Source organism: Anser brachyrhynchus (assembly GCF_964034855.1).
Source record: "Anser brachyrhynchus genome assembly, chromosome: 8".
Classification (NCBI taxonomy): Eukaryota; Metazoa; Chordata; class Aves; order Anseriformes; family Anatidae; genus Anser; species Anser brachyrhynchus.
In genome coordinates this window covers 25,877,923-25,903,772 of record NC_137702.1, presented here as the reverse complement: position 1 = coordinate 25,903,772, position 25,850 = coordinate 25,877,923, and the positions used below count along the sequence as shown (strand labels likewise).

The window sequence follows — 25,850 nt, the reverse complement described above, 5'->3', positions numbered from 1 at the left end:
TGTCTTTGTTCACTGTCAAAAGTGCTTGTGCAAAGACTAAATGGACAGGGGAGCCAGACTCTTTCCTTTGTGCAAAAGGTGGTCCCCATGATAAGAGACAAAATCTTCTGGCAAGGAAGTAGAAACAAAACAAAACAAAAACAAAAACAACAACAACAAAAAAAAACTTGATTTGTAACATTGAAACCCAAAGGGTATATCCATGATTTAGGAACACGCAAAATCCATTACAGTATTCTTGTTTCCAAACTGCCATTTTTTCTTGTGACATTAAACATAAACATATTCTTTCTTTCAGAACAAGTCAAATGCACCTAGTGAGAGCAACCTTACCCTGCTCTGCAGCAATGCTAATGATCAAGCAGACTGGAATCTCGGTCAGGATGATAGTGTCCTCCATGGGAAGCAGCTCCCTCCATCGCCAAGGAAGCAGGTTTCTTCTGTTGGACATAGAGAATCTCTCTCAAGACTGGAAGAAGAAAGTAGTGAGAAAACCTTTATTACTGACAAGATGGACACCTCTGGTGGTTGCATAACATCCTCATCTCCCGTACAATCAAGTGCCCAGTTTGCTTCTCTAGAAAGTTTCAAGGAAGGCTATTCTTCCTATAAGTATGCAAAGCAGAATGAAACACTAAGCAATACCTCAGAAGATCAGCTCCCAGCAAGTCTTGCTCAACATCCATCCATTCTGGTCCCTTGGGAGAAAGATAGGAAAGAAGGAAATGAAACTCCAGATGAGGGTGGGCTTCTTCAAGAAGTGGTATCTTTATGTAAACTGAGTTCTGCTTTTCACTATGGTTTAAATATTTCAAAGGATAGCTTATCCAGCAATAGCAGTGGAAATAAAACGTAAGAAAACTATTAGAAGATAAACTTGACTCCCAGAAGAAGTTTGAAGGGAGGCTACTCAGGACTCCATATAACTCCATGTAACATTTTAACCAAAATATTAAAAAGGAATAAGAGATTTCAATTACAAAAAAAAATAATAATTCTCTTCAGCTGAATATGCATTTTCTGCTACTGGAACATTTGCTTCTATGTTTACCCAGTTCATTTGTTGGCTGTAGTTAGGTCCACAAACTGGAACTAAATATATAAATGCACTCTTAAATCAGGTACTAGTTAGTCTCTGTGCTAAAAATACAGCAGGTGGATGGTGCTTCGTAGCATTTACTTCCTCTAAGCAGCAGGAAAGGTATCACCTAATAGGTAACCAAGTTTTGAAGGTACTGTATTAATCCCATTAAGCAGGAAATGAACCAAACAATCTAGATTTGTTTGAAATGTACAAATGTTAATGCTTTTAACAAGTAATAATTGCCTTAATCTTTTGAGAAAAGATTTATCTTAGAAGATGAATGCAAACATACAAAACAGCAATAATGATTTTCCACGGCAAGAATTTGCTTCAGCAAAGGCAGGGGATGGGGGGGAGGAAGTCTTTTTAGATTAAGGAATAGCTTGTGAATATTACTTGGAATTTACTGCAAACTAAAACGTGGCCCTGTCTTCCAGACTTCAAAAAGGTAGTGCATGCTTTTCTCTCTTCTGCAAAGTACATGAAGTGCTGAATTATAATGTGAAGTTTATGAACTTCTGTTTACAACTAAGACACTTTAAAGACATGTTATCCAGTTTCTCTAGGTAGACTATTTCATCTAAAAAATTTCAGAAAGGAACGTGTAAGTGGAATTTATAGATTTCTATTTTTTATTTTTATTTTCTACAGTCTAATAGTATTTGAAAAATTATTTGTGCCTGTTTGGAACTATTTTCTTTTGATTCTTAGAAGCTACCTTTTGAAGGTAGTATGAATTACTGTTACTTAGAAGTCATATTTAGTTAAATTATTAAAGATTAATGACTGGGAATTACTTGTAACACTAGAAAACTGAAATTACTGATTGAGCTTAAGACAGTATATATCCAACTCTCATTTTAGCCAAGTTGAGCTTCTAAAAATCTCTTTCCAAAGGCAGTGAAGGAGAATATATGGACTTGTACATTGTATTTAGAACAAGCATTTGTCCTCCTTCTGGCAGCATTCCTGAACAGTTTGCATATACAGAGCAATGCTTTCTGTTCCCCTGCCTTTTTTTTTTTTTTTTTTAATTTCCCCACACACTTTTCCTTTTTCTGTATCTCCACCTTACCATACATACATTCCTTTCTCCAAAATAGCTCAGGGTAGTAAAGGTGTGAAGTAAGTTTCAGTAGATTATAGTTGTCAGCTTTGAAGGATCTTCTGTGATGCAGTTAGTAAAAGTAACAAATGGGTATAAAATGAACTGTGCCTGAGAATAATGTAATGCTCTTCTAAACTGATGCCAGATTTTATTTTATTTTTTCATTTTCTTTCCCCTTTTGGCATGAATGTTGTGTCTTAGCCTCAGTGTTGGCCTGAGTGAGCAAATTAACGAGGTCAGGAGTTGGATCAGATTGTGCTTTAGTATCTTTATTTTTGGTTGTTTGTAGCAAATTTTAATATCAGTTTCCATGATGAGGTTTATGAATGATTTTTCCTCCTAGCTAGCAAAAATGGAAAGGGTTTTTCTGTTGTTGTTTCCTGGTTTTGGATTGTTTTGGGTTTTTTTTTGGTGCTTTCTTACAAGGCAGCTGACTTAAGGGAAAGGATTGATATCATTAGGCAATGTTTGATACTTTACTAAAGGGATGCAAAGACATCTCTGCAAAAAGGTTCAGCTCTGCATTCCAAAATATTGGTATATCTGCAGACAAGGGAAGAGCCAGTACTTGTCATTGAGGGTAAGCCTCCAGAATTAACTTTTTTAATCAGTGCATTGAAAGTTAAAGTTGTAAAAGTGGAAATCTTAGGGAAGTGTCTGTGTCTGATTAGAGCATGAACGTTCCTGAGGGCATCTGCAATCTACTGCTGGAGAATCTTAGCATTCCTAAGTCAGAGATTTTATGTCCTGAGGTCTGTACTTTATCCCGTGTTTCCCTGTAATGTGTATCAACATGCTATGTAAGGTGGAAGGGGATTTTTTTATTAATATAAAAATGTTATTTGGCAAAATATTTTACACTATCAAAAATCAAAAATAACATAAAAATTATTAAAATCTTAGCTGTAACCTTTCCACGTGGGTCAAACTGGATGTCTCAGGTGCTGTTATGAGAAAGTGGCAGGGCAACTTCACAGATGCTTGTCAGGAGGTGGTATTAATGTCACAGTGGAGTGCATTCTTCTCTTTTGCTGGTACTAAATATTACCAAATGTAATTCTTTGAAGTGTGTCTAAGGGAAGATAGAAGACACAAAGGACTGTGTTCTTGTAGCACTTCTCACTTGTTCTCATTCATGTCCTTGCAAAAGCTGACAGGAATTTCAAAGTTTGCTTCTTCTTTTCATCTACATCTGACACTGTTTCTGGCCACAGTTCTATCTAAGATCATGTTGTTGTCTTGATTTATTAAAGATAATAAGCAGTATTGATGTCTTATCCAGAAAATAGAATAATTTCAGAAATTATGGCCATCATGCCTTTCAAATCTATCAAACATATAAGTCCAGGAATGCTGCCAGAAAATGGTTTTAAAAATATCCATCTGATAGAATAAATCCTACTGCCTTTACATGAGACTTAGACACTGAATTCCTGTTTTCACATAGGTTGTCCCATTCTCACTTCTGTGCAAAAAATATGGAAGCCTTATGAGGCTGCTAATATTCATATAGTTATTATAAGGAGCATGAAATTGAAAGTTTAATACCGAAATCTCTCAAAATTGATGCATCGTGGTAATAATTCACTGTTTCATTAAGTGAAAATGCAGGCTGAATAAAAAGTAAATAGCTGAGTTAAAGATGAGAGATAAAATTCAGCTTACAGTTTTTCTTTAATTCAGTTGCCATTAAAATGTTATTTACTGTGCTTCTGCCGCATTTTCCTTACTATTTATAAAGCCCATAGTGTGTTTACAGTCATTAAATAGTATGTCTTTTTGGTTTTGAGCCTTGTATATGTTCAAAAATAACTTGGTCTTATACCTGTGTTGAATTTAAATGTAGGTACCTTTTAAGCATGTAATTTTACAGAATCTTTTCCACTTACTATCAGTGATCCTTTAAAAAGGCTAATATTTGTGCCTTACTTAAACATCAGTACCAGTTACCAAATAGATAAAAGTCCAAAATGGTATTTCTGGTTCAACACTGTTCTCCTCTGTCCTCTGATAATGTAAAACTGTCTATTGGCTACATATGCAGTATTTTTATTACTACATTGGATTCTATATTAAGATAAATTGTCCAGGTCCAGTATTTTTTCTGAGTTTTATACTTGTATCTCTCTTATTTGTGGAAATTCTTCTAATGTCTTTGAAAATCATCAGCATTTGTCACCAGCTATGGGTGAGAACTGATTTCTGCTCAGTCAGAGCTCCTGTGGTGGTCTTCAGAGGCATCTCTTTTTTTCTATCGCATCAAGATCTCAAAAATCTTCCTATTCCTCCTGTTTAAGGGAGAGATATCAGGTTATTCAATTAAGCTTTGGAATCTCTTACTTGCATTTAGGAACAGATTTCTGACATAGACAAACTAGGACTTGAATTTAGTATCAAGTTCATTTCACATACGTCTGCCTGAAATGAGCTGCAGTTCTCATTTGATTTGCAGGAAAAAATAGGGGCAGTAGAAAGATTCCTGGGTTATTCCAATGAGGCGGTGAAGAAGAGCCTGAGAGTCCCCAAGAAGGATGATAACTTTGAGGAAATCCAGATTTTAGAATATTGTTTAATATTCTAGCTTGGTCGTAGTGATTCCAACCCAATCATATAGGTAAAAGGAATATTGTCTGTGTGATTAATCTCCTGTGGGATGCCTGGAATGGATACGTTGTCCCAGTCAAAGCCTTCCCATCCATCCGTATGGAGTTGCACCATTGTGAAAAATGGCACAGATATTCAGGGAAGAACAAAAGAAGGAAGGACCTGGGACACAAAGGTGATCCCTACCCTCTATGCATGCAGAGGGCAGTCTTTGTAGTGAAGGCAATGGTTTGCTCTTCCATCCTGCATATTTGGGGGGTCATGTAACTCCTAAAAATAGACTTGTTCTGAGGGAAAAATGTAGTCGTAGAAGTTCTTATGTACCATTTTGACTGAAACCTTCATTGTCATTTAGCATTTCAGTGATATTGCTGCTGTATGGTGAGGGGTGGGATCATCAGAAATACCCGGCACTAGCTGAAGTCCCCTCTCAGGCACTGTAATGCAGACTTCAGTGGGAGTTTTAGACGTGTGCTGGGTGCTTTTCAAAATCCCACCCAATCTGTTAGAGAACTGTTTTGTAGATGTCTTTTCGAGTTTTAGAATGAGCTTGTTATAACTTGTGTTCTTGTAAACTATGTAAAGTTTTAGGCAAAAGAAAAGGTAAGCCAGGTTTTTCGAACAGCTTCTGTTTTTCCACCTACAATCAGTTATATTCAGTCCTACTGAACAATCTTTCTTTGCAGCTGTCTAATCAAATTGCTAGGAGCATCTCAAATCTTTTCTCTATGCATGTAATTCGAAGGAACATTTCATGCAATAAACAAAGTGCCAGCATGAGGCCCTTTTAAATGCATCCCCTGTGAAATACTGCCTGTAATACCCTGTCCAGCAGCAAGGAGCCTCGTAATGCTGACCTCCCTGGCTCTGCAGGGGGAGATCAAGGGTGGTCTTCATTTCCAAGGGAGTTAGTACCTTGTCTCTTGGTGCCAGGCCTCAGTCCAGGTGCTGTGAGACTCCAGTCGGTTTGCTCCCAACAGACTGGAATTTCAGCCTAAGCAAATGTGGCTACTAAAAACTGTGTCCAAGGCAGGCAGCTTCTTTATTGCAAAACTTGGTTTGGTAAAGGCTATCTGTTCCCACAGTGAATCTTTGGAGCGTGAATGTAGAAATGCACCAGCAAAAGCCGTGTGGATGGATATGTGACTTGTATTCAGTAACCTCTTCTTTGCTGCTATTAGATGTGTGTGTCTTTGCCAAGCGTTGTTTACCTGCTAACAGAGTCTGGGCTGAACAGAATGTGTCCTTGTTCTCAGCCCAAGGGCATGGGCCACATCTGGTCTAGAATATGTCGTTGTCCCCACATAGGGGGGTGAGCCATGTCGTGGTCTTTGGGCTGGATGAGAATAAAGGAACAAAAAAGGGATGGTATGGTTTTGTACAAGTTAAACCTGCCTCAATTACCTTTGTGTTGTCTGTTTCATGGTTACAGTTGGTGGCCAGATGAAAGTACTTGATACAACTTTCCTGGAGGCTGCTAAACTTCTAAGTAGAGATGTCTGAAGAGGCCACAGCCGGCTTAGTCTGAGGGCCACCCACTGCCAGTGTAGGGCTGTCAGCATTTTTCCTGAGTTGGAGTATGAAGCAGGTAGCACAGTTGGAAGTTATTCCCAGGTTTACTGTAGTAAAGGGTACTCAAATTTATTTGTACTATTCCTTAGGTCAATACTAACAACATTAGTATTTGGAATCCAGTAACAGTATTAGCATTTGAAAACTAAGTTGAGTGCAAGTTTTTTATGGTTCTCTGTGAATTGACATTCTGTTTCTGTTAAAAATAAGGGAGCTACTTGTTTTAGGAGGGGAATGTGTTGACTTTCAAATCTTCAGTGAATTTTGTGCAATATTTCTCTTTGTTTCAAAGTAATTTAGTAGTTATAAATGTGCACATCTGCTTTTCAAGCAAATCTTTGAAATGGTATTTTTCAAAAATGTGTAAAATTACATGTAGCATTGAAATATGCTTGTATGATAAAAACACGAAGAATATATTCTAATGAGGCAAATGTATATTTCCAATGACCAGGCATGATTATGGATGTCACATTCTACAGAAATAATAAAGCCTAAGCCAATGTTCACATACAAGTAAGTGATTTTAAATTGAAGATTAAATACTAGAATTTATAATGTTTAATTTATCATTTGATCATTTGTTTAACATTGGTAAAAATAGGCAAGGAGTTAAGCATCACTTTTCATTACCACCACCGGGGTGACTGTTCAGGGTGATGACCGTATTGTTAAAAAGAATTTAGTTTGTGACATCCCTAATTATCATAAGTCGTTACTTAAAAGATCTACTAATGTTGCCAGTATACTTTTAATTTTTCATAAATTAATTTCTTTGTATATTGATGTACATTTTGTTTTTACCTTTGGTTTTCCTTGAGAACTTCTTTAAATTAATTTACTTGAATGAGGCAATAAAGCACTGTGGAACAGCTAGTTTTTGTGCAGCCTATGCACAAGCACATCATGTCTGTTAATTCATGATATTTGAGTAGGAAGAAAAATTTAAAATGCTTACATGGTTAGCAAACTGACAATTTGTTTTCTTTAGATATGTGTCAGATATGATGAGAAATGCCTCAACATGGAACAGACACATTACATATCTCAAAACTTCTATTTTTTTTTTCACAACATTTCATTAGTGGCCTTTGAAAACAATCTGTTAATATTCTTGTATCCTTTAACACCTGTGGGAAAGGCATAAAATACAGGACACTTTGAGATTTTATTGATCATTTTATTAATTTTGGAAACAAAGTAACCTAACCAGCACTGTGCTATAACAGGTTTAGAAAATTAGAAATTTAGTTAATTACTGACCTGTAATAAACTGGAACCAAATCTCAAAATTTAATCCATCCTTTTGCACCCTCTGGACTACTGTTCAAAGTCATCTTAAGAATTGTAATTCAGACCTTAGACTACTATTGGTAGTGCACTGTGTATACGTAGTAAATAAGCAGAGTTTTTTGTTTTGTTTTATTTCCAAGTTTGTGGTGTCCATAGAAGTTCTTGGTGAACTCCGCATTACCATAAAGTGCCCAACACTGTATTATAAAATAAAACTTAATATCAAAACTCCTTGGGTGATGTAGGTTCTTGTTTGATGGGTTGACATGAATTTTCATACATGTCAGGCATATGGATTAAAATAATATAAAAATACTGTCGTAATTGGAAGTTTTTATCCATTGAATGTTCATTTCAGTTTCTCAAATACAGAGAAAACTGACTGTTTGCTTATTAATTGCAGTTTATACAATACAAAAGTTAAATACTGATGTCCTTTGTAATTCCAACAGTATATTAGCATCTTTTAAAAATCTGGTCTGTGATTCGCTCTTCTGAATTAAAAGCATTTTGATATCTTATGCAGGCAAACTATGGAGGCTGTGATTTTAGTATTGGTATACTCAATCCACGACTGATGAAAGAATTACAAATTACATTCATAGAAAACAATGTGGGGTGTGATATTAACACCTGCTAATAGACCCATACTAGCTTACTCCAGCTAGCAGAATGATACCAGCTGTGAATGCTGGTAGCACAGGGATCTTCGCTGCTTGATAAAGCATCTTTCAGTCATTTTTTCCTGTTGCCAGTAGATGTGCCCACATATTTATTCAGCTCTGAAAACAGATGGCTGTGACAATGAATTTCTTGTTGTAGGTCCAGCTTATGAGCCGATGGAGGACATTAGGAACAAGGAGAAGCCTTCAATCTTTCTCGAGAAAAATAAGTAAGCAGAACGAGTGAGCATGTATAAAGACAATAAATCATTATGTTTCAGGTTAAGTTTGCCCAGTTTCCTCAGTTTGCTATCTCAGTGCACTGAGAATGCACTTGCAACTTGCTGTCTACAGGCATTTCAGTTCATTAAATTCTTCCAAACTTGAGCACAGCAAAGGATCGAAAAAGAGCAGGTAATAAGACAAGTTAGTCTAACTTAAGTTGGCAAATTTTACACAGGTGGTACAGCAGGACTCTGTTCCTGTCAATAAAATGATAGCAAATGTCTGTCTATGAAAAATGAATTATTTCAGAGGGCTTTGCTCTAACAGTCACAGTAAGACCCTGAGTACGAACACTGGCACATTATGAAGAGTTGTGGCCATTTGGGGGAAAAAGGCAGCTCCCAAGTACTGTCACGTTTGGGGCTTGTTTAGGACGAGAAATCATAAATGTTCCTCTTCATTAGTGTTCATCAGCTGCTTGTGCTGCAAAAGCAGCTGAGAATGTTGCTTTTGCAAGATACTTTTACACAATACAGCTGCAACCATACCTGGATGTTAGACAAAGCATTTCATTTTCTTTCCAGAACTCATTGTGTGTTAACTCATGTTTGTAAAAGGAAAAATAACTTTATCAAATTCATGGATTTAGATTTTTATTTGATGTGACAAGTGATAACAACAACAAAAACCTAAGCAATGCCTGAAGTTATGTTGGGGGGTTGCTGGTATTCCGATAAAACAAAGTAGAGTCAGTCTGCAGATTTTCATCAATCAAAAAATAAAAAAAATGCTAGCAGCTTCTTAAGCTTTAAAACCCCAGAGGTTGTCAATCCTGCTACAAATTCTGTATGAAATATAAACAAGTACTAGTTCTAAAAGCAAAGTTTGTGAACTGCATTTGGAATATGCTATGGGCCATATATCATTTCCTTTCCATTGCTCCTATTTCACGTTTCTTCTGAAAGTTGAAGGGCCGAGTCCTGATGGCATACTGCTCCACACATTCTCTTTTTCAGGTCTACTTCTTCCCGCAGATAATTGTCACTGAAGTGCTGCAAACAACACAACAGCACAACAGCAAAACCTACCAAGCAGTACTGAAAACCAAAGGAAAGACATGAGCTACAATGAATCCATTAAACTCAGACCTTTTCCTTCCAGTCTCTATTTTTAATTGTTAAGCCCTGCAAAGTATTCAGTATCATGGATGAGATATAATGGAAAATGTGCTCTGCTGTGTAAAGCACAAATACCAATGCATTTGTCTACAGAAGTTTGTTTTTCAGGTGTGTCCAGTTCCATGAATAGCTCAACTAATGCGCTTTCCAAGGTGAGTTTTTTTTTTTTTTATAGTGGTATAAAATCACTTCATTTAGTTTGTCTTTATGCACTTCCTGAATGGTAAAGAGGAACGTTTGTCTGTGTTCATATGTATCTGTGGGTACAAGCGTATTGATTTAAATTCACACATTCATTTATTAAAACAAAACAAAACTTACGTAGACAAGTTGAGTAACGATCAGAGAGGCCAGTTGGCTTCTTCAGTCTCTTAAACAGCAGAAGAGAAGATGTGAGGTGGATAGGACTGAGGAATGAGTGTGGAGTACCAGAGCGAGCAGCTGCTCCAGCGGAGGCAGTGCCAAGAATAGACATCAGCACAGAAAGGGAGTGGAGAGAAGATGGTGAGGAGGAGTAGGGCAACATGTGCTGAGATCTGCAATGCCAGGTGAGGCAGTCCACTGCAGGGCCGTGAACGTGGGCAAACACTATGAAGGGAGGAGGAAGAGGAACGTGTGTTGTACGTGTTCCAGCCGGATGCTCTGCAGGGCAGAGTGTGATCCCGACTGAGCGGGTAGGGAATTGTGCTGATGAGGGCAATGTTAGAGAAATTAAAAAGTGATGGCACTGCATATTTAAACTCTCCTGGGTTATGAACATGAGAGGTACAATGCTGAAGTTTGGTTGCGTGCATCACAATGGGCAGGGGGTGCTTTTGTCAAGCTGGATGGTTCAAAGGCCAAGAAATTAAATGTTTGACATTCTGGTTTTAGCTTGGACATGCCCTTATTAAAACCTCCAGAGCCCAGCTCTTTTAGAGAGCATTTCAGGTTTGGTGACTTAATTTAAATTGTGGTAGGTGACTGCTGAGTCTCTGAGTAGAAGTTACTTGGAATGTGCCTTAAAAATCATAGATACAGCAGAAAATTGTGGCTTGCTGTTCTCCCTGTTCTTCCTGCAACCCTTTGTTCAGTTCTGTGCTAGCCCTGGCTCCACATTTATTAATGCAACATTTTATAGTATTGCTAATTTTCTATTCACTGCTCTTTTTAAGAAAATAACCTGTTAATATAATACCACCTGTTTAGCAATGAGAAGGATTATGTACTTAAAATGTTCAGCTGAATAATACATACAAACATCTGACATTTGGCCTGATCTGAGAATAGGCGACATGCTTATTTAACGATTTTGAAAATGTTAAAATGGCGAGGTAGAAATTAAAATGTCATTTTAAAATATTTGTATTTAACTTATCTGATTCAGTCCCTTTCTACATTTCCCCTTGGCATATTTGAACTGGGGGTCATGGTAGCAGTCTGACACTGTGGATACTTTGAACGATATCTTGAACACTGTTGGCATTTCAGCCTAATTAGTTGCATCCTATTTTGTGATTTGTCTTTGGTCCTTTGGGTTGCTGGCCAAGGATTTTTTTTTAACTATTTTTTTATGCTCATCAGTGTCTCTTTTTAAATGTCAACAGACCAGTACTTGTGTAATTGTGTTTAGTTTTTTTTTTCCCTCTTATTTCTTTTCTCCCCAGTGTCAGAAAATTTGACAAACAATTTCTACATCTCAAGCAGCCTACACGAGAAAAATCTATCTCAGGACTGAGTGACAAACAAGGTCTGATCTAGTCAGTGCAGGTCTTGGGCGCAGCCACGCATTTTCCTGGCCAGTAGTCACCATTGCTGACAGTTTTGAACTGGGAAGATCTTCCCATGAGCTGGTTTAATCATTTTTGCCAGCAATAGGCCACAACACAGAGAGTGCAATCTAGCCACAGGGCAGAGCTGCATCTCTCTTGGGCTGACTTCTGAAGGAAAAACTGATAGAGCCTCCTTCTCGCTGGGATCATGTTGAACGTTTTGTAGGTAGTCCTTGGGCAGCTCGCTCTGAAAGAAAATGCTTGGGCACCCGATGAGTTCAAGCTGTACATCGAGGCCTTGTACTTTTAGGAACCAAAGTGTCAACCTGGCAATTTACTTTAAAGAGTCCTCACCGGACCTAATCGTGTGCCCAGTGAAGCATTTTAGCATCTGGAGTTGCTGGGGTCAACAAGACATGGGGGTGCACTACCAGAAACTGAGGAAGAAAAGACATGTATCTGTTTGCTTTTCTATTTTGTGGTAAGTTTTTTTTTTTTCTGCTGTCACTTGGCTCTGAGTGGAGATGACTCACTCTGGGGGTCTCCCGTGGGCATTGCTTCAAGAAGCAGCACTGGGCAGTGGTACTGCAGGCAGCCTGAAAGAGGGGCTTGTGCCTTTTGCTCTGAACCCCGCAGCGGTCTGCAGGAGCTCCTGGCTGCTCTCACACTGGCTCGCGGCACAGGCAGGGTGACCTGTCACCGCTGGATGCACACCCACTTTCATTTCCCCATGTTTTCCTGCTTCTTGAGGAGATGATTAGAAGAGGCTAAAACTGCATTACTTCTTCAAGCTGTTTTACACTTGGAGCAAAAAATACTACGTACAACTTCCCCAGAGATTTAGGCCTTTCTAAGATTGTGCATTTAAGATTGTGAAATTGCTTAGGTGTGGCACATGAAATGCTGTTAATGCGGTGTGCCAGTTGCATGGAAGACTATTTTGTGGGATGGAAAGCAGCTATTTAACCCGAGGCTGCTCTGTGCTGCGACTGCCTGCGTGTTGCAAACGTGCTGCGGTGCAAATAACAGCTGGCACAGGTGAGAAAAGCTCAGCCCCAGCGGCTGCGTGGGATTAGGATTGCTGTGCAGAGCTGCCCTGTCGGTTTGCTCTCACTCCTCCGATGCCTACCTTGCTGTCACTGGTTTTGAATCTCTGCTGCAAAGTGAAGCTGAGCACAGGTGCCAAATGAAACTAAGTGGCTTTAAATTGGAAACACACATTTTTGTCATCGCTATTTATTACAATACATGCCAATGAAAATTGCAGTTTTGCTGAAACTACAGGGGAAATCGGAAAGGTCATGCACAATATTGAGCTCAGAAAAATGTCATGCTTTAAACCACACCACGAAGAGCATAAAAACAGATGAAGGCCTGTGAAGTTTTTCTCTGATCAAAAAAGATGATTTTAAGTCCTGATTTGGACATCGCAGTCTTGCTGGTGTTTTACACCATTAGATGAATTGCTGATAAATTGCTTTACCAAACAACTTTGGGGAAAGAAAAATCTCAGCCTAATGAAAGCAGAACTGAAAAGCAACTTTTGTGAAACCAAATGAAAGTATTAACAAAAGTTGCTCAAGCTGGTTAGAGCATGAAATCTCAATACATTTTTATTTCATAAATATAGGAGCCTAAAACCAGAAGGAGCCTAAACCCAGAAAAAACACCAATGAAATGAGAACTCTGTTTGGCCTTCAGGACTCCACCTGTGCCTTGATTCATAATTTATACTCTGACTTTTCGATGTGCAAGAGGCCTTCACACCTCACGGCATGCATTATAGATGGAGGCAGTTTAGGTTAAAACATGCTTTTACCGTGAGGCATAGGGTATCGCCCGTTCTCCACATCAAATTCATGTGTGCAATTTAAACAAGACCTTACTCTGCTCTCCATAAATATGCACCAGATGTATCTTTTATAAATGTTAGGTTTTGCAGCATCTTGACACATGCCAGTAGTTTGAAGCCTGTGCGTGCTTCATTGGGGCATGAAAGCCCATCCACTCATTCAACTGTGACGTTTTGCAATAGGCAAAATTTTAGTGCTGTCAGCTACTCCCCGTTCAACTTTATTGACTTACAATGTCTAATCTGATGCTCAGGCTTTGAATTGTTTTCAGAGGTGTCAGTTTTCTTCATCTGTGAGGTGACTGAACAGAATAGGAAAAGGAGCTTTGCCAAAATTCTCCAATCGGTGATTACTGACATTGTGTGACATTACAAATGTGAGGTTTGTCCTGCAATGAGACTTGCAGGAGACTCAGGGCTTAAGTTGTATGAAACAGCTCAGACAATTTTGGCTGGAAAAAAGAATTCGCTGTCTCCTATTAGGGGACAAGCTTTCTGTTATGGCCCTGTATTTATTATGGTTGTTTTTAGAAGTGTATCAGCTGTGTTCTTTATTTAAAGTTGTGACACGGGGGATGTTCATTATCGATTAGCATCTTCTTGAACAATAATCACTAGCCAGGCTTCACCGCCGCCGTGTTCATCTACTGGAGAAGACAGAAAAGCAATGCTTTCCATTTCAAACCCTCAAGGCTAGGTTATGATGACAGTGTTAATTGCTTGGCAGAGAAAAGTCTTTTAGTGTCCAGTTACTAAAATAATGGCAAAGCATGTTCTTTTATGTGTTGTTTTTTTTTTTTTGAGATGTTCTTTAAGGGTTGCTACTGATTTCAATTTCCTAGAGACCCTTGGCAAACTCGAATACTCCCACAATAACTCGTGCACTTGAACAATAAATGCACCTTCATTTAAACTTCTGAAAAATACAAAATTGTTCAGTCATTTATAGTTAGGAGCAACTAGTAGTGCTTAATGTAGCCCTGGAACAGAATGGAGGGATTGCAGCCATCACCAGCCTGGCTGGAGGGGAGCTTGCAGTGCAACAAGAAGCATTACTGCCGCTGGATATGTCCAAGGGGATCCTTTCAGTTGCAGCTAGCTGCTGTCTTTGTGGCAGTAATAACCTTGGTTTCTGAGGTTATTGATCTTTATTGAAAAAGTCGCAGAGAAACTGTTGGAGTGAGCAGAATGCACCTTGTGAAAATGGGACTTGCATTAAGTCAAGAAAATTCTTGCTGCTCTGCCATTTTTCTGTCTACACTTGTCCGCAGTGCTGGAAAGTGTGCAGTAATGTGAAAAGCAGAGCATGAGATTCTTGGATTGTATTAATTAGCTGCACCAAAGCTGTATTGATTTATGCCACTGTGGGATGTGGCACAGGACCTCTCCCTTGGATGAGCACAGTACTATCGATGGGTGCAGACATCAGAGGATGCAGCAGGTTACTGTGCAGGTTGCTGTGCACAAAGCGCTTCCATCTTATTTCCACATATGGAAAATGTTCCTCCATCACTCGATTCTAAACAGCAAATCTGACTTTTTAAACTGCATATATAGTTCTGGCATGAGGATAATTTCCTTTGTAAAGGAAATAATGAAACAGTCTCATAAAGCAACAAATATAAGTTCCATGTGGCTCAATATAATCCTTATTTATTGGTCATTTTGATATTTACACAGCAAAATAGTAACATGAATACACCAACTAAGCTATAAACATACCATGTATATACAGGGAAGGAGCGGTTAATTTTACATAAGGTGGAGAAGGCACATTATGCAATGATACACCATGATCACTTTGAGCTGGCAGAATTCTGGCCACAATATTTATATTCTGGCTAATGTAAATTGTCCTGTAGCTGTCAGAAGGCTCTCTTTGCTGCTTTGCAGGCTGGATATCACCTCTTTCCATGGGAAAAGGGAGTGGACAGTGAAAGGGGAGTAAGGTGCTTCATCCTTCCCATGCTTCTGTGCATCTTCAGAGGGGTCAGACACAGGGCAGGTTGTGTGCTCTACCTTAGCACCTTCTCCTTTGTACAAGAGTGTTAGAAGTGAAGAGGAAGTTCAAATGTGTAAGGCTTGGGAGCATATTACGTGTTTGTTCCTTGAATGGGTAGGCTGCAAGTGATTGTGAACAAATTATTTTACTTTTGGCTTTAAAGTCAAATGAGGAGATAGCAAATATATTTTCAAATATATTCAAATATATTTTCAAAATATTTTAGGTCTTCTGTGTGGAGACACACATTCTCTCCCCAACTGTTATGTTATTGCTCTTCTCTGAATGCCCGTGCTTCTCTACATACTCTGTTATATCCCTGGGCTGAGAAGCAGTAAACGGCTTGGCATTTGCTCTATCAGTCCTAATCCTTGGCTTAAATTTTAGTAAAGATGGTATTTCACTCTGTATAATGTATTCCCCTTGTTTTAACTGTTGTTCCTTGGCTGAGATGTGGCCTGAAAGGGTCAGGCTTCCTCACCATGGTTGCTACAGCATGTTAAATAGCCACAGCTTTGGGCTTTTTTATGCTTCTCCAGGCTGCAGTTGAGCTTTTTCAGCTGCAGAGTCTGACTCCCTGCCTTCTTTGGATGTTGTTTCGTTAATTCAGCTTTGGTCCTTTTCTTGTTTGTTTCTTACAAGATTGTAAGTAGGGTTTTAAATACTTCACATTTTAATCTCTATTTGCAATAAAACTCCCTCCCTCTAAGTTACCCTACACTGACCTGCCTCAGTAGGCAATTCCCATGCCCTGACTCACCACTGTCCTCTTTTCCATGGCCTCGCTGTTATGAACACCCCGCTTCACCCTCACTGCATTTGAAAGATTGCAATCCAGCTTTTACCTCCACCTTCCTCAAGTGTCGTCTGCTTTCATTTCCTTTTCTCCCCTTACTTTTGTGTGAATTTTCACCACTCCTATTTTCATCATTTCCTCTCTGCTGAGACAGACAGCAGTCACTTCTGATTTATTCTAATCCTAGTTTAAAGGCTTTTCCCCTGCCTTCTGTCTCCCTGACTTACCTTCTACAAACCACAGTCATGTTTCACCATGAGAATTTTCCCTTTCCTGTGCTTTTATGGGTGTCTTTTTAATACTTTAGTAGCATGTTCCTCCAGAGCTCTATTTGGTCTGTATGAAAACTCTTCAGGCTTTCATCTCCTGTCTCTTCCTTTCTCTGTACCCATTGCTGGGTATCTTTCTCAGCCCTATAGATTCTCTGTGTGACAACACTTTCTTGGATGTTTTATTACAGATTGTTTTCCCACTGTCTCCAAAATTTCATCCAGAAAGTCAAACCACTGAGCAGAACAGAAAATGAGTTTCCAGCCACTTCCTTATTCTTGCTGTGTCTTTCACTGTGAACAATAACGCTTTCCTTCAGGTTACTTCTCCATGCAAACTGACCTCCATCTTCAAGTGCTTTCTCTCTTTTGTCCTTTTTCTTTGAATCATATAACAATTTAGGCTGGAAGGAACCTCTTGAGGTCATCTACTCCAACCTCCTGCTCAAAGAAGGGTTGACTTCAAAGTTAGATCTTTATTACCTCCTTCTGCTGCTTTCTCTGAATTTATTTCTATTTTTCTTTCTCCTTCTACATTATTCACTGGGATCTTAACTTTTTTTTTTCTTTTCTTTCCTCTTTCTTCTCCTTTTAGCTTATACAACCATTATCATTGAGCAGAAATGCAGGAGCATAAAGCAGGTATGTGGAAGCATCTTCTCTGCATCTGCTTTACTAGTTCAAAGCCACTGCTGCTCCTTGCTCCCAGTTCCAATTCCTGCTTCTAGATTCCCCCTCATTTTCAAAGCTCTCTGTCCCCAAGTCCTTCCCCGCCTGCAGCCTTTCAGCTCTTCTTGTCCACTTACCTCTTGCTTGCCCTCTTGTTCTCACACATTACCATCTTTGCCATCTCTGCCTCATCTTTGGGTCTCAGTTTTTTCAGTGAGCCGTAAGTGACGTGTGTAGGAATCTGCACAAAGCACACCTCTGTCATGGCTCACCCTCACACACTGTTCTTTGCAGTCTCATTTGCTGAGCATTATCTACCTCAAATTGTACATGCTGAAAATCAACCTCTTATTTTCTTCAAATATGCATGTGTTTCAAGGAGTGATCGTGCCAAACAAACGTTATAGTATTCTTTATTATGACTTGGCAATGTCTCACAGGGCAAGTGCTGGGCTGAAGTAAGAGTTTCAATTATTACATAATGCCATGATTCAAAAAGATCTCTAAATCTCTATCTCTTACTGCCATATTTTTGGTAACTTTTTTCTTTCTTTCCTTATTGCCATTTGAACTCTGGATTTAAACTGCAGCTTTGCAATGATTGCATTTAAATTCATAAGCTTCAGTAGTAAAGCTGCAAACTGGGCTGGAATAAAATCTGTCGTGCATTTGTGTTGTTACTGCATTATGCTCATCTAAAATTCTGCTCTTTTAACTCAGTTTGAATTCTACCATCCACTCCCATCTACTGTAGTGCCTTGTTTTGAAAAATATCGGTAAGGACTTCAAAAATAAAGAGAATGTGCTTGCTATCAGAATTACTGCTAATCATTTAACACGGAAATAAGTGTGAGTGACATGAGTGACATCGATCTTCAGTAATCCCTTAAGGGAATCATTGAAAATAAATTATGTATTGATCATTAGTTAAAATGATCACTTAAACACTTGGATACTGAGTGTGTGTGCTCTATAATACAACTCCTGGAATAACCATGGGAAGTTGGATGTGCATATCTGGGATATTTCACAACCACAGGAACAGATCATCTGAGCTGCGAGAAAAAGAAAACACCACCATGAACTTTCCATTCTGTTGCCTCTTTATTGTAGGTTCAATTTGTATGGGAACAATGAGTTTGTGCTTTAATTTCTTCACTACGTGTGAAAATCAGCTGGATGAGTTAGTGCTAAAATTTGCCTCAACAGTTCAAAAAAAAAAAACCCTTGATCTGGGTCTATTTTTGAAATATCTTTTCCTTCTGTAGGAAAGATCATTAAATGGACTTGAAGATTTTCAAATGTCTCTTTCATTACGATAGTTTTCCAAACTTTTCCAGTTATTCCATTCCCTTCTACACATTTGTGGCTTTTTTTTTTTTTTCGACAAATAGTTGCAATAATTTTGCTACTGAGGAATACGGTGATATTATCCCTGTTTCAAAACAGGAAAATGCGGATACAAAAAAAAAATTGCCTGTGCCTATATGGATGTCTGAACTCCAGGACTGTGGAGACGCTCTTTCATTATTTCCAAGCCAGTGCTTCTGCCTTCCTGGTATTTTCCATGAGCACTGAGAAACATTTTTAAGCATGCTTGCCTTTTTGGCAGCCAGTATATGTTGGCAATGGGAAAGGCAATAGTTTGGACCATCGGGTAAAATCATAATGAGAAAATGGTGGTAGTATGGATGTGCAGAATTTGCTTAGAATGTATTATTTTCATGTCTGCTAAAAGGTCAGGTTGTGTCTGCTGGATATTTCAGGACATAGTCGTTTATATTCAGAGAAATGCATGCATTTGTTGGACGTGGAAAGTGAAATTCTTTTTGGTAGAAAATGGAGAGGATTCAGAGAAAATGAGAGAACTGGAGGAAATAAAACCAATTACGTTTGAAACATTTATTTTGGAGAGTTTTTGCATGGCTTCCTTTTAATCCCTGATTAACAGATGAAAGTAGATATGCTGAGACTCAGCTCTAGTACTAAACCCTTTGATAACAGAATTAGAAGTCTATGGTGCAGGGTTATTTGATTTGTCTGCATTGCCTTCTGCAGCAGTGATTGCTAGGCAGGCAAAGGAAAACACGAACGAGATGTGTTTTTTTACTCGTGTTGTGTCTGAGACAGGCACTTAGAAGTATCCCAGAAACCATTACTGTCTGTAATGCCTACAGCTGATTACCAAGGCTGAAGTTTCCAGTGCAATAAAAATTGTCCTTGGACAGGTTGGTCCAAAACGGTGATAAATAGCAGTGGTTCACGTAAATGCTAGGAGATGTTTAGTATTATTGAAATTAAAAGGAAAATATTGAAAATATTGAAAGCCCAAAGTCATTGTAATCTTTGTAGCAGGTGTTCCCGGTATCAGAATGCAAATGAACATCTCTAACATATGTATACTGTCCCCATTCAGCCGTCTTCCAGGATGGAGGAGAGCCTTCCTCTAAATCAGTCTTTCCATCGGCGGTGGCTGCACCATATTCCACATCTCTACGCGGGAGCCCTCCTTCTCCTGCCGGCTGGGGCTGTAGGTCCCTTGTGTCGCCCGTTTATTGGCAGCAATGACTGAAACCACAACTGCCAAGAAGAGGATCAATAACAAGGCCAGCATTACTGAGCCAATGGAGGTGAATACGTTCGAGATCAAGTCAGTTGTCAACTGGAAGGATTGAAATAATTGCAATATAATTTATGTCAAGAGAATACAGAGATACACTTGAGCTACCATGGAAGGAAAACAAAAAATCCTTCTATGGACAGGACTTTGCAGAAAGGACGTACTGCTGAAGCACCATTATTTTGGAAGAGAAGTAAATTGCCCCCTCCAGAGTTTGTTCATTGGACTCTTTAGAAAATTGCACACTCACTGCTGGGTATTAACACACAAGGCAGAGCTGGATGAATTTCATGTAATGACCCTTTTAATTTGGCAACTTCCTTTCTGCTTGAAAATAGTCTGTCAGCTAATGCTTCTTGGACTGTAGTGGTAATTCAGCAATTATTTGCTTAATCACTTTAATAATAATTCATTTTCTTTAATTTTGTTGTGAACATGTTATTGCTAGTCTTTGCTACTGTGAGTTAAACGCGAGCTATTTTGACTGGCTATATAGTCAGTCACATTTCTGTTTCTCTTGCTGGAGAAGTCAAGTTTCCGTGAATACTTGCATATAGAAAATTTGCTTACTGTAAATATTTGTAACTATTCTACAGAAATTCCTGCCAGTATTTTTTTTTTACCAGCATGTTTGCATGAAATAAGCATAGAGACTGCACATGAACATATCTGACATCTATTCAGTGAGAAATGAGTATCAGTATATCTCATAAATGCTTTAAAATACTCATCCATCTCTTCTTCTACACATAAGCTTTGCAGCTTAATCTATAGAAACACAACCAGTACAGTATGGGATGAATGTAAGGATGCTATGACTTTCTTTCTGTTTTCATGCAGCAGTAGAAAACGTGATAATGTCAGAAGGCACAGTGCGCATAAACAAATCTGCCAGTTAAGAAGCTTTAGACCAGGGAAATTTTAGAGTAGTTGGATGTTTTAGACACATCTACATATGTGTTTTTTGTATTTAAGGTTTTTTTTAAATGTTGTGAGGGTAGCCGATGAAGTGATGTGGATGCAGCGGAAAAGTGGTCACTGCGGACAGAATGACCCTGGAAGGAACTGAACTTCTGGGCAGATTCTGCCATCCATCATTTTTTGATTTATATTACGAGTGGCAGCTGAACTGCCATAGATGAGTGTGTGCTCGAGGCTGAACTTTCAAATCCCAAAATATTTTGAAATGGAAAATAGCAGGTCAAAGCTAGGTTTCCCAGTTAGATACTGCATGTTACAGGATATTTTAGTGACCTGCTTACTCGTCATTTCTAAGGAAGTGCAGTTATGGTTCTGAGAATGACTGTGCGTTCAGCAATGGATCCAGTGTGTTGTTTCTGTGGCAATGCCCTGTGTGCCATGCTTGGACTCACACTGCTCAGGTTGACAGTGCCAGGGAAAGAATGATAAAACAATCCTGCCTCTTTTTTCTCTGCACCTCCATGCTGATGTAAAAGGTCCTGCTATAACAATAAAAGCAAGTTGGTCTCAGGCATTCTCTCTAGGGGATGCATAACGTGCTGGGGTATTATTTTCCTCTGTCTTTGATGCCTGTGTATGATTCCTATGATTTTTAAAAGCATTTTTTTTTTCCAATAGAAATAATTCAGTGCAAGTGACAGGCCATATGAGTCCAACCCTAAAATAAGGTGACATGAAACATGTTGGTCTTTTAAATTGTAGGATTGGGAAGGTCATTTCAACTGGAGATGTGTTACAGATATGTTTGAGATCTGAGTTTTTCTCTGCACTCTTAGACTCAACGAGAGTCTATGGAAGGACCTGATGTCTCAGAAGGACTGCAAATTTTTAATGCAATTTTTGTTCTCAAAAGCTGTTTATTATTTTCATTTTCTGCTCTGGGAAATTGAGGAACAAGATAGTTTAGGCCAACTCTCATCCTGGGGTTGAACCTGATGGTGGTGAAAGAAACGTACTACCATAAGCTGATGGATGGTATTATGTTGTATTCAATATGTGAACTTTCTGAAATTATTTTTCCATTTTCTTGTCCATACTTTTTTAATTTCTGCTGTAAGTGTGTCTATATCTATGGAGACATTCTTTTAATGATATCTTTCAAATTGCACTTTCTTAAGGGTAAGTTTAATGCAGAGGAGTTAGGGAGAAAAAACAACTGTAAATTGTTAAAATGCAATCAAATATCTAAACCTCATTCTCAGGTTGAAATCTTTATAAACGGATTTTTTTTTTTCCCAGTAGCTGCCTATTAGAGAAACCTTATTCATAGCACATTGCAGGAATCCACTAGACATTTTGCTGCAATTCTAATTTTTGTTTAATAACATTTATGGTGAAAGAAGATCATTGCATTTGGTTTGGTCTACCAGTGACCTGAACTTCAAAAAATACTGAAAATTGCACATATTGCCTGTATCTGGGTTGGACAAAATACTTCCTCTTGAGCCAGTAAGTTTAAAAAAAATAAGTTACCTCACTGATTAAAGTCAATTGAGCTCTTTTTTCTTTTTTTTCCCCATGATCAGATGATACACAGTCTAACTTTAATTCTGCTTTTATATCGCTTCTAATTTCTAAATATGAAAAAACTGGTCTTTATGCATTCATTTGGGTGAATTTCCTATTAACCCAAAAAACCTGCTGTCCCTAGTACTGTCCCTTGCTTCATCAGCCCACAGATCACTGCCCAAGTTTTACGATGTAGGTAGCCCCCTTAGCAGAAGCAGTGAATTGAAATCAGAATTGCCAGAAGGCTCTGCAGTCTGGTCCCATCAAAATCAACTGCTTCTTTTGTAACTGATGGCTGAACAGTCCAATTAATTTGGAAAATGAACTGGCTGGTCTGGAAAAAGCATCAGAAAAGTTCTGCCTCTGATCATCTCTGTGTCTTTTCCTCACAGTATTTGGTGGTGATGATACTGAACTAATCGTAACTGGTGATCCCAAAGAGAAAAAAGCATTGAGCAGTATTTTCAGAGGCATATTGCTGCCAAAACAAGACCACCTGAGGGCTCTTCTGCCCTGAATGAACCTACAAGCCTTGCTAGAAGGTAACCAGTATGGTACCAGTTGTGAGAGTTCCCCTGCCCCTAAAACACAGTAGCTGTTGTTAAAAGCTGTATCTTTACTGGTAATGGGTGCTGATGGCGAGATGATGTCGTGTGTCATGGTAATACAAACAAAATGAAGTTGGCTAAAATTAGAAGGTCAAACTGCTTCTCTCTAAGATGTTTTACATACCATGTTCTATTTACGTGTCTTTGGATGTCAGCCAGAGCAAGGTTATTTGGTTGTATTGCCCAAACTTATTTGGGCAAAATTAAAATAAAAAATAAAAATTAGTAATAATTAAAAGGAAAATATTTTTGAACTAAATTTTCATGTAGTGAATAGTTTTATCTGCAAAGACAGAAGTAAATGCAGGATTTAAATTTTTTTTTTGAAACAAGGTCTTTCGACTTTTCACTTTTGATTTTATTTTAAAGTTGATTCTTTTTTAAGTTTTTAGACTGTTAAGTAAAAAATATTTCAAATATTTAGATAAAATTATGAATAGAAGTTTTTCTTTTCATTTGGTTATTTCATTTGGTTGTAGACTAACTGTTCAGCCTTGGTTCCTTGATTTGCTCTGTAGATGAACAGTTTGGGTCATGAATGCCCAGGTCACGAGGTAGCATATAGCAGTCTCCTATATGTACGGTTATCTTTAAACAAGATGTCTTCCAAACAGTTATTTTATGAGGAGAACATTAGAGATTTGCTATCTATGAATGTTTCCATGTGTGCCAAATGTCAAAGTCAAGTGGAACAGCACAAAGGAGCCGGCAAAATACAGAGGGCCTCTTCCTCTTGTGTGTTTTACATCAGCATGACTTAGCTGATCTAATCCTGCTTTATGTCAGTACGGGGGATGAGAATTACGGCCCCAGACACCAAGTGCTGAGCCGGAGCCAGAGAGGAGAGAGCTGTGGTGCCAGAGCAGCGATTGCTGCATGCGTGAGAGAGAAGTAGCACGAGCTGCTTGGGACACTGCTACCTGCGTATGAGCTTTGCATGGGAAGCATGGCTTGGGCCACAGTCTTTAGGATGTGAAAGCAGTGGCATAACACGCTCTGAAAGCAGATGCATGCCTCTATTGCTGGGCATTAAGATTTAATCATCCTTCATTTCAGCACTCACATAGAAACATGCTGGATTCTGGATGCTTTGCAAGACAGAGACATCAACATAAGCTTTAAGATACAGGAATTGCCCAGCCCTGGAGAATTCCCTTCTCTGTCATGTGCGGTGCTTTCTGGGATTTCTGCAGCTGCTCGTGTGCACTAGAGCTTTCGCTGGTGAAGTCCCCAGATCTGGAGTCCTGACACCACTCACGAGGTTATCACTTCATTCCCGGTAAGAAAGTCTGATCCATGCCATCCAGATTTACTGCTCCCAAATCAAAACCATTTGCTAAAGTAATGAGGGATGATTGGCTTGAGTGGTACTAATCCACGTCAGAATTACTTTGAAAGGTTTGGGGGCATATAGGGATAATAATGAGCAGCCAAAGAAAAGCCGTTAGCATGATTAGAAGGCCCATAGATATGCTGAGTTTATTTCATTGAGGATTTATAACCATCTTATCAGCAAATTATCCCATTAAAAGTTGATTTCAAGTAAGAATCCCAGTGGTTCTAGAAGAAATTCAGTAAGTAATACGCAAATCAGTTCTAATGAGATGCACTGATAACCCCAGCTTGTGGGACTACAGTTTATTTTCAACAGCAGCAAAGTGGCCATAAATCTATGGACTGACTTTGTTCCAATATAAGTACTTTAAATGAGTGGCACATGATTTTTTTTCTACCTTCACAACCAAGCACCTACTGCTCTGCCTTGCACCATCTGTAAAAAGTAGCTGCTCAGCCTGTGCTAAACACCAGCCACCAGGTTCCAGGAGCTGTGTGACCGAGTTGTTAGGCTGCAGATTTGAACCACTTTTGAACTATTTAGGACTCTTAAACAGAGCAGATTCATGTCCAGTTGAGACAAACCCCGCCCTGGCAATTGGAAATGACAACTTATTTTTTAGATAAAAAAGAGAGGAATCTTCTCCCTCTGACACCATGTCCCTTGAGAGGAGGCTGTCCTGTCATCCCACACCTCTCTCTTTAGTCCTCTGAAAATCTATCTGTACTGCATATAGAGTTGTAAATAGTCTTGAATTTTCATTGATTGCCATTGTTGTTTCTTCCATCAGCCTCTGAGATATCTTCCTGCCATCCGCAGGAAGAGGCAATCCCATTGCTGGAGTACCTGAATGAGACCCCCCCACGGCTTGTTTGTAGCGGCACGGACATTGCTGAAGACAAAACCACTTTGATATGTGGAGAACAGCCACAGTACAGACAGCACACCTTGAAGAAGAATGTTCGTAGGTAAGTAACCTTTTTTTTTTTTTGTCTGAATGTTTTCTTAAAACAAAACAAAACAAAAACTTCATCTAGTATACATTTGTTTAAAAAATATAGTTTGAATAATTTGTCTTCATTGCAATATGACAGTTTGAGTGAATTCCTTCCTGGAAAATGTCAACTTTTAGTTGTCTGACAATTCTTCATGAAATCAAAGCAGAAATATAGAGAGAATTCATTTTAGCAGCTATAAATTGATCATCTGGATTGACCAGTTATAAATTAGAAAAATGCAATCTGTTTTATCACGGAAGAATTACGTCTTTAGTGCCCTGTGAGAAAATGAAGAAGTCAGAAACAATGGATATTTATGATTTAGCTGGGCTTGCAAGGATTTAAGTTCATTGTAAGAAATTCTGACAGCCTCCCTCCTGTCTTGTGAAGTCTCACTGTTGTGACACTTCAGAAGGGAGCGAGGAAGTTTGTTCTACAGTTTGTTTTATAGTGGAGCAAGAAATTGGAAAGTAAAGGCGGTAGGTGGCTCTCCAAAATGTTCCAGCTAATTCCAGAGCAGCCTTTGGTTAAAGCAAGGGTGTTATCCACATTGGCCTTGATCTTAGGTAGCCTTCTATTTACAATATTAGCTTTTTAGATGTAGCTTTCAAACTCAAAAGCCTACTTTTATGAACTCATCTCTAACGAACAGACTATATACGATAATTATTATGTCTTTAATACTTGGAGTATTGATGCCTGGTGTATATTAACTATTTAATGGAAGTGTCCC

General features: G+C 38.7%; 2 protein-coding genes across 8 annotated transcripts in view; one reads left to right on the top strand and one right to left on the bottom strand.

Annotated features, from left to right (window-relative positions):
- DENND1B (DENN domain containing 1B) overlaps window positions 1–9,708 on the top strand; it is a 161,367-nt gene extending 151,659 nt beyond the window's left edge. For 2 of the 4 annotated variants that reach the window (XM_080602138.1, XM_080602140.1), the window contains one exon: window positions 299–9,708. In XM_080602138.1, the coding sequence (XP_080458264.1) occupies window positions 299–856 (558 nt within the window). In that variant the 3' untranslated portion in view covers window positions 857–9,708. The remainder of the gene's footprint in view (window positions 1–298) is intronic. The other 2 variants (XM_080602139.1, XR_013954273.1) reach the window with 2 other exon arrangements.
- Window positions 9,709–18,955: 9,247 nt separating this feature from the next.
- Window positions 18,956–25,850, bottom strand: part of CRB1 (crumbs cell polarity complex component 1) — a 101,310-nt gene continuing 94,415 nt past the window's right edge. For 3 of the 4 annotated variants that reach the window (XM_080602118.1, XM_080602120.1, XM_080602121.1), the window contains one exon: window positions 18,956–19,727. In XM_080602118.1, the coding sequence (XP_080458244.1) occupies window positions 19,512–19,727 (216 nt within the window). In that variant the 3' untranslated portion in view covers window positions 18,956–19,511. The remainder of the gene's footprint in view (window positions 19,728–25,850) is intronic. The other variant, XM_080602119.1, reaches the window with a different exon arrangement.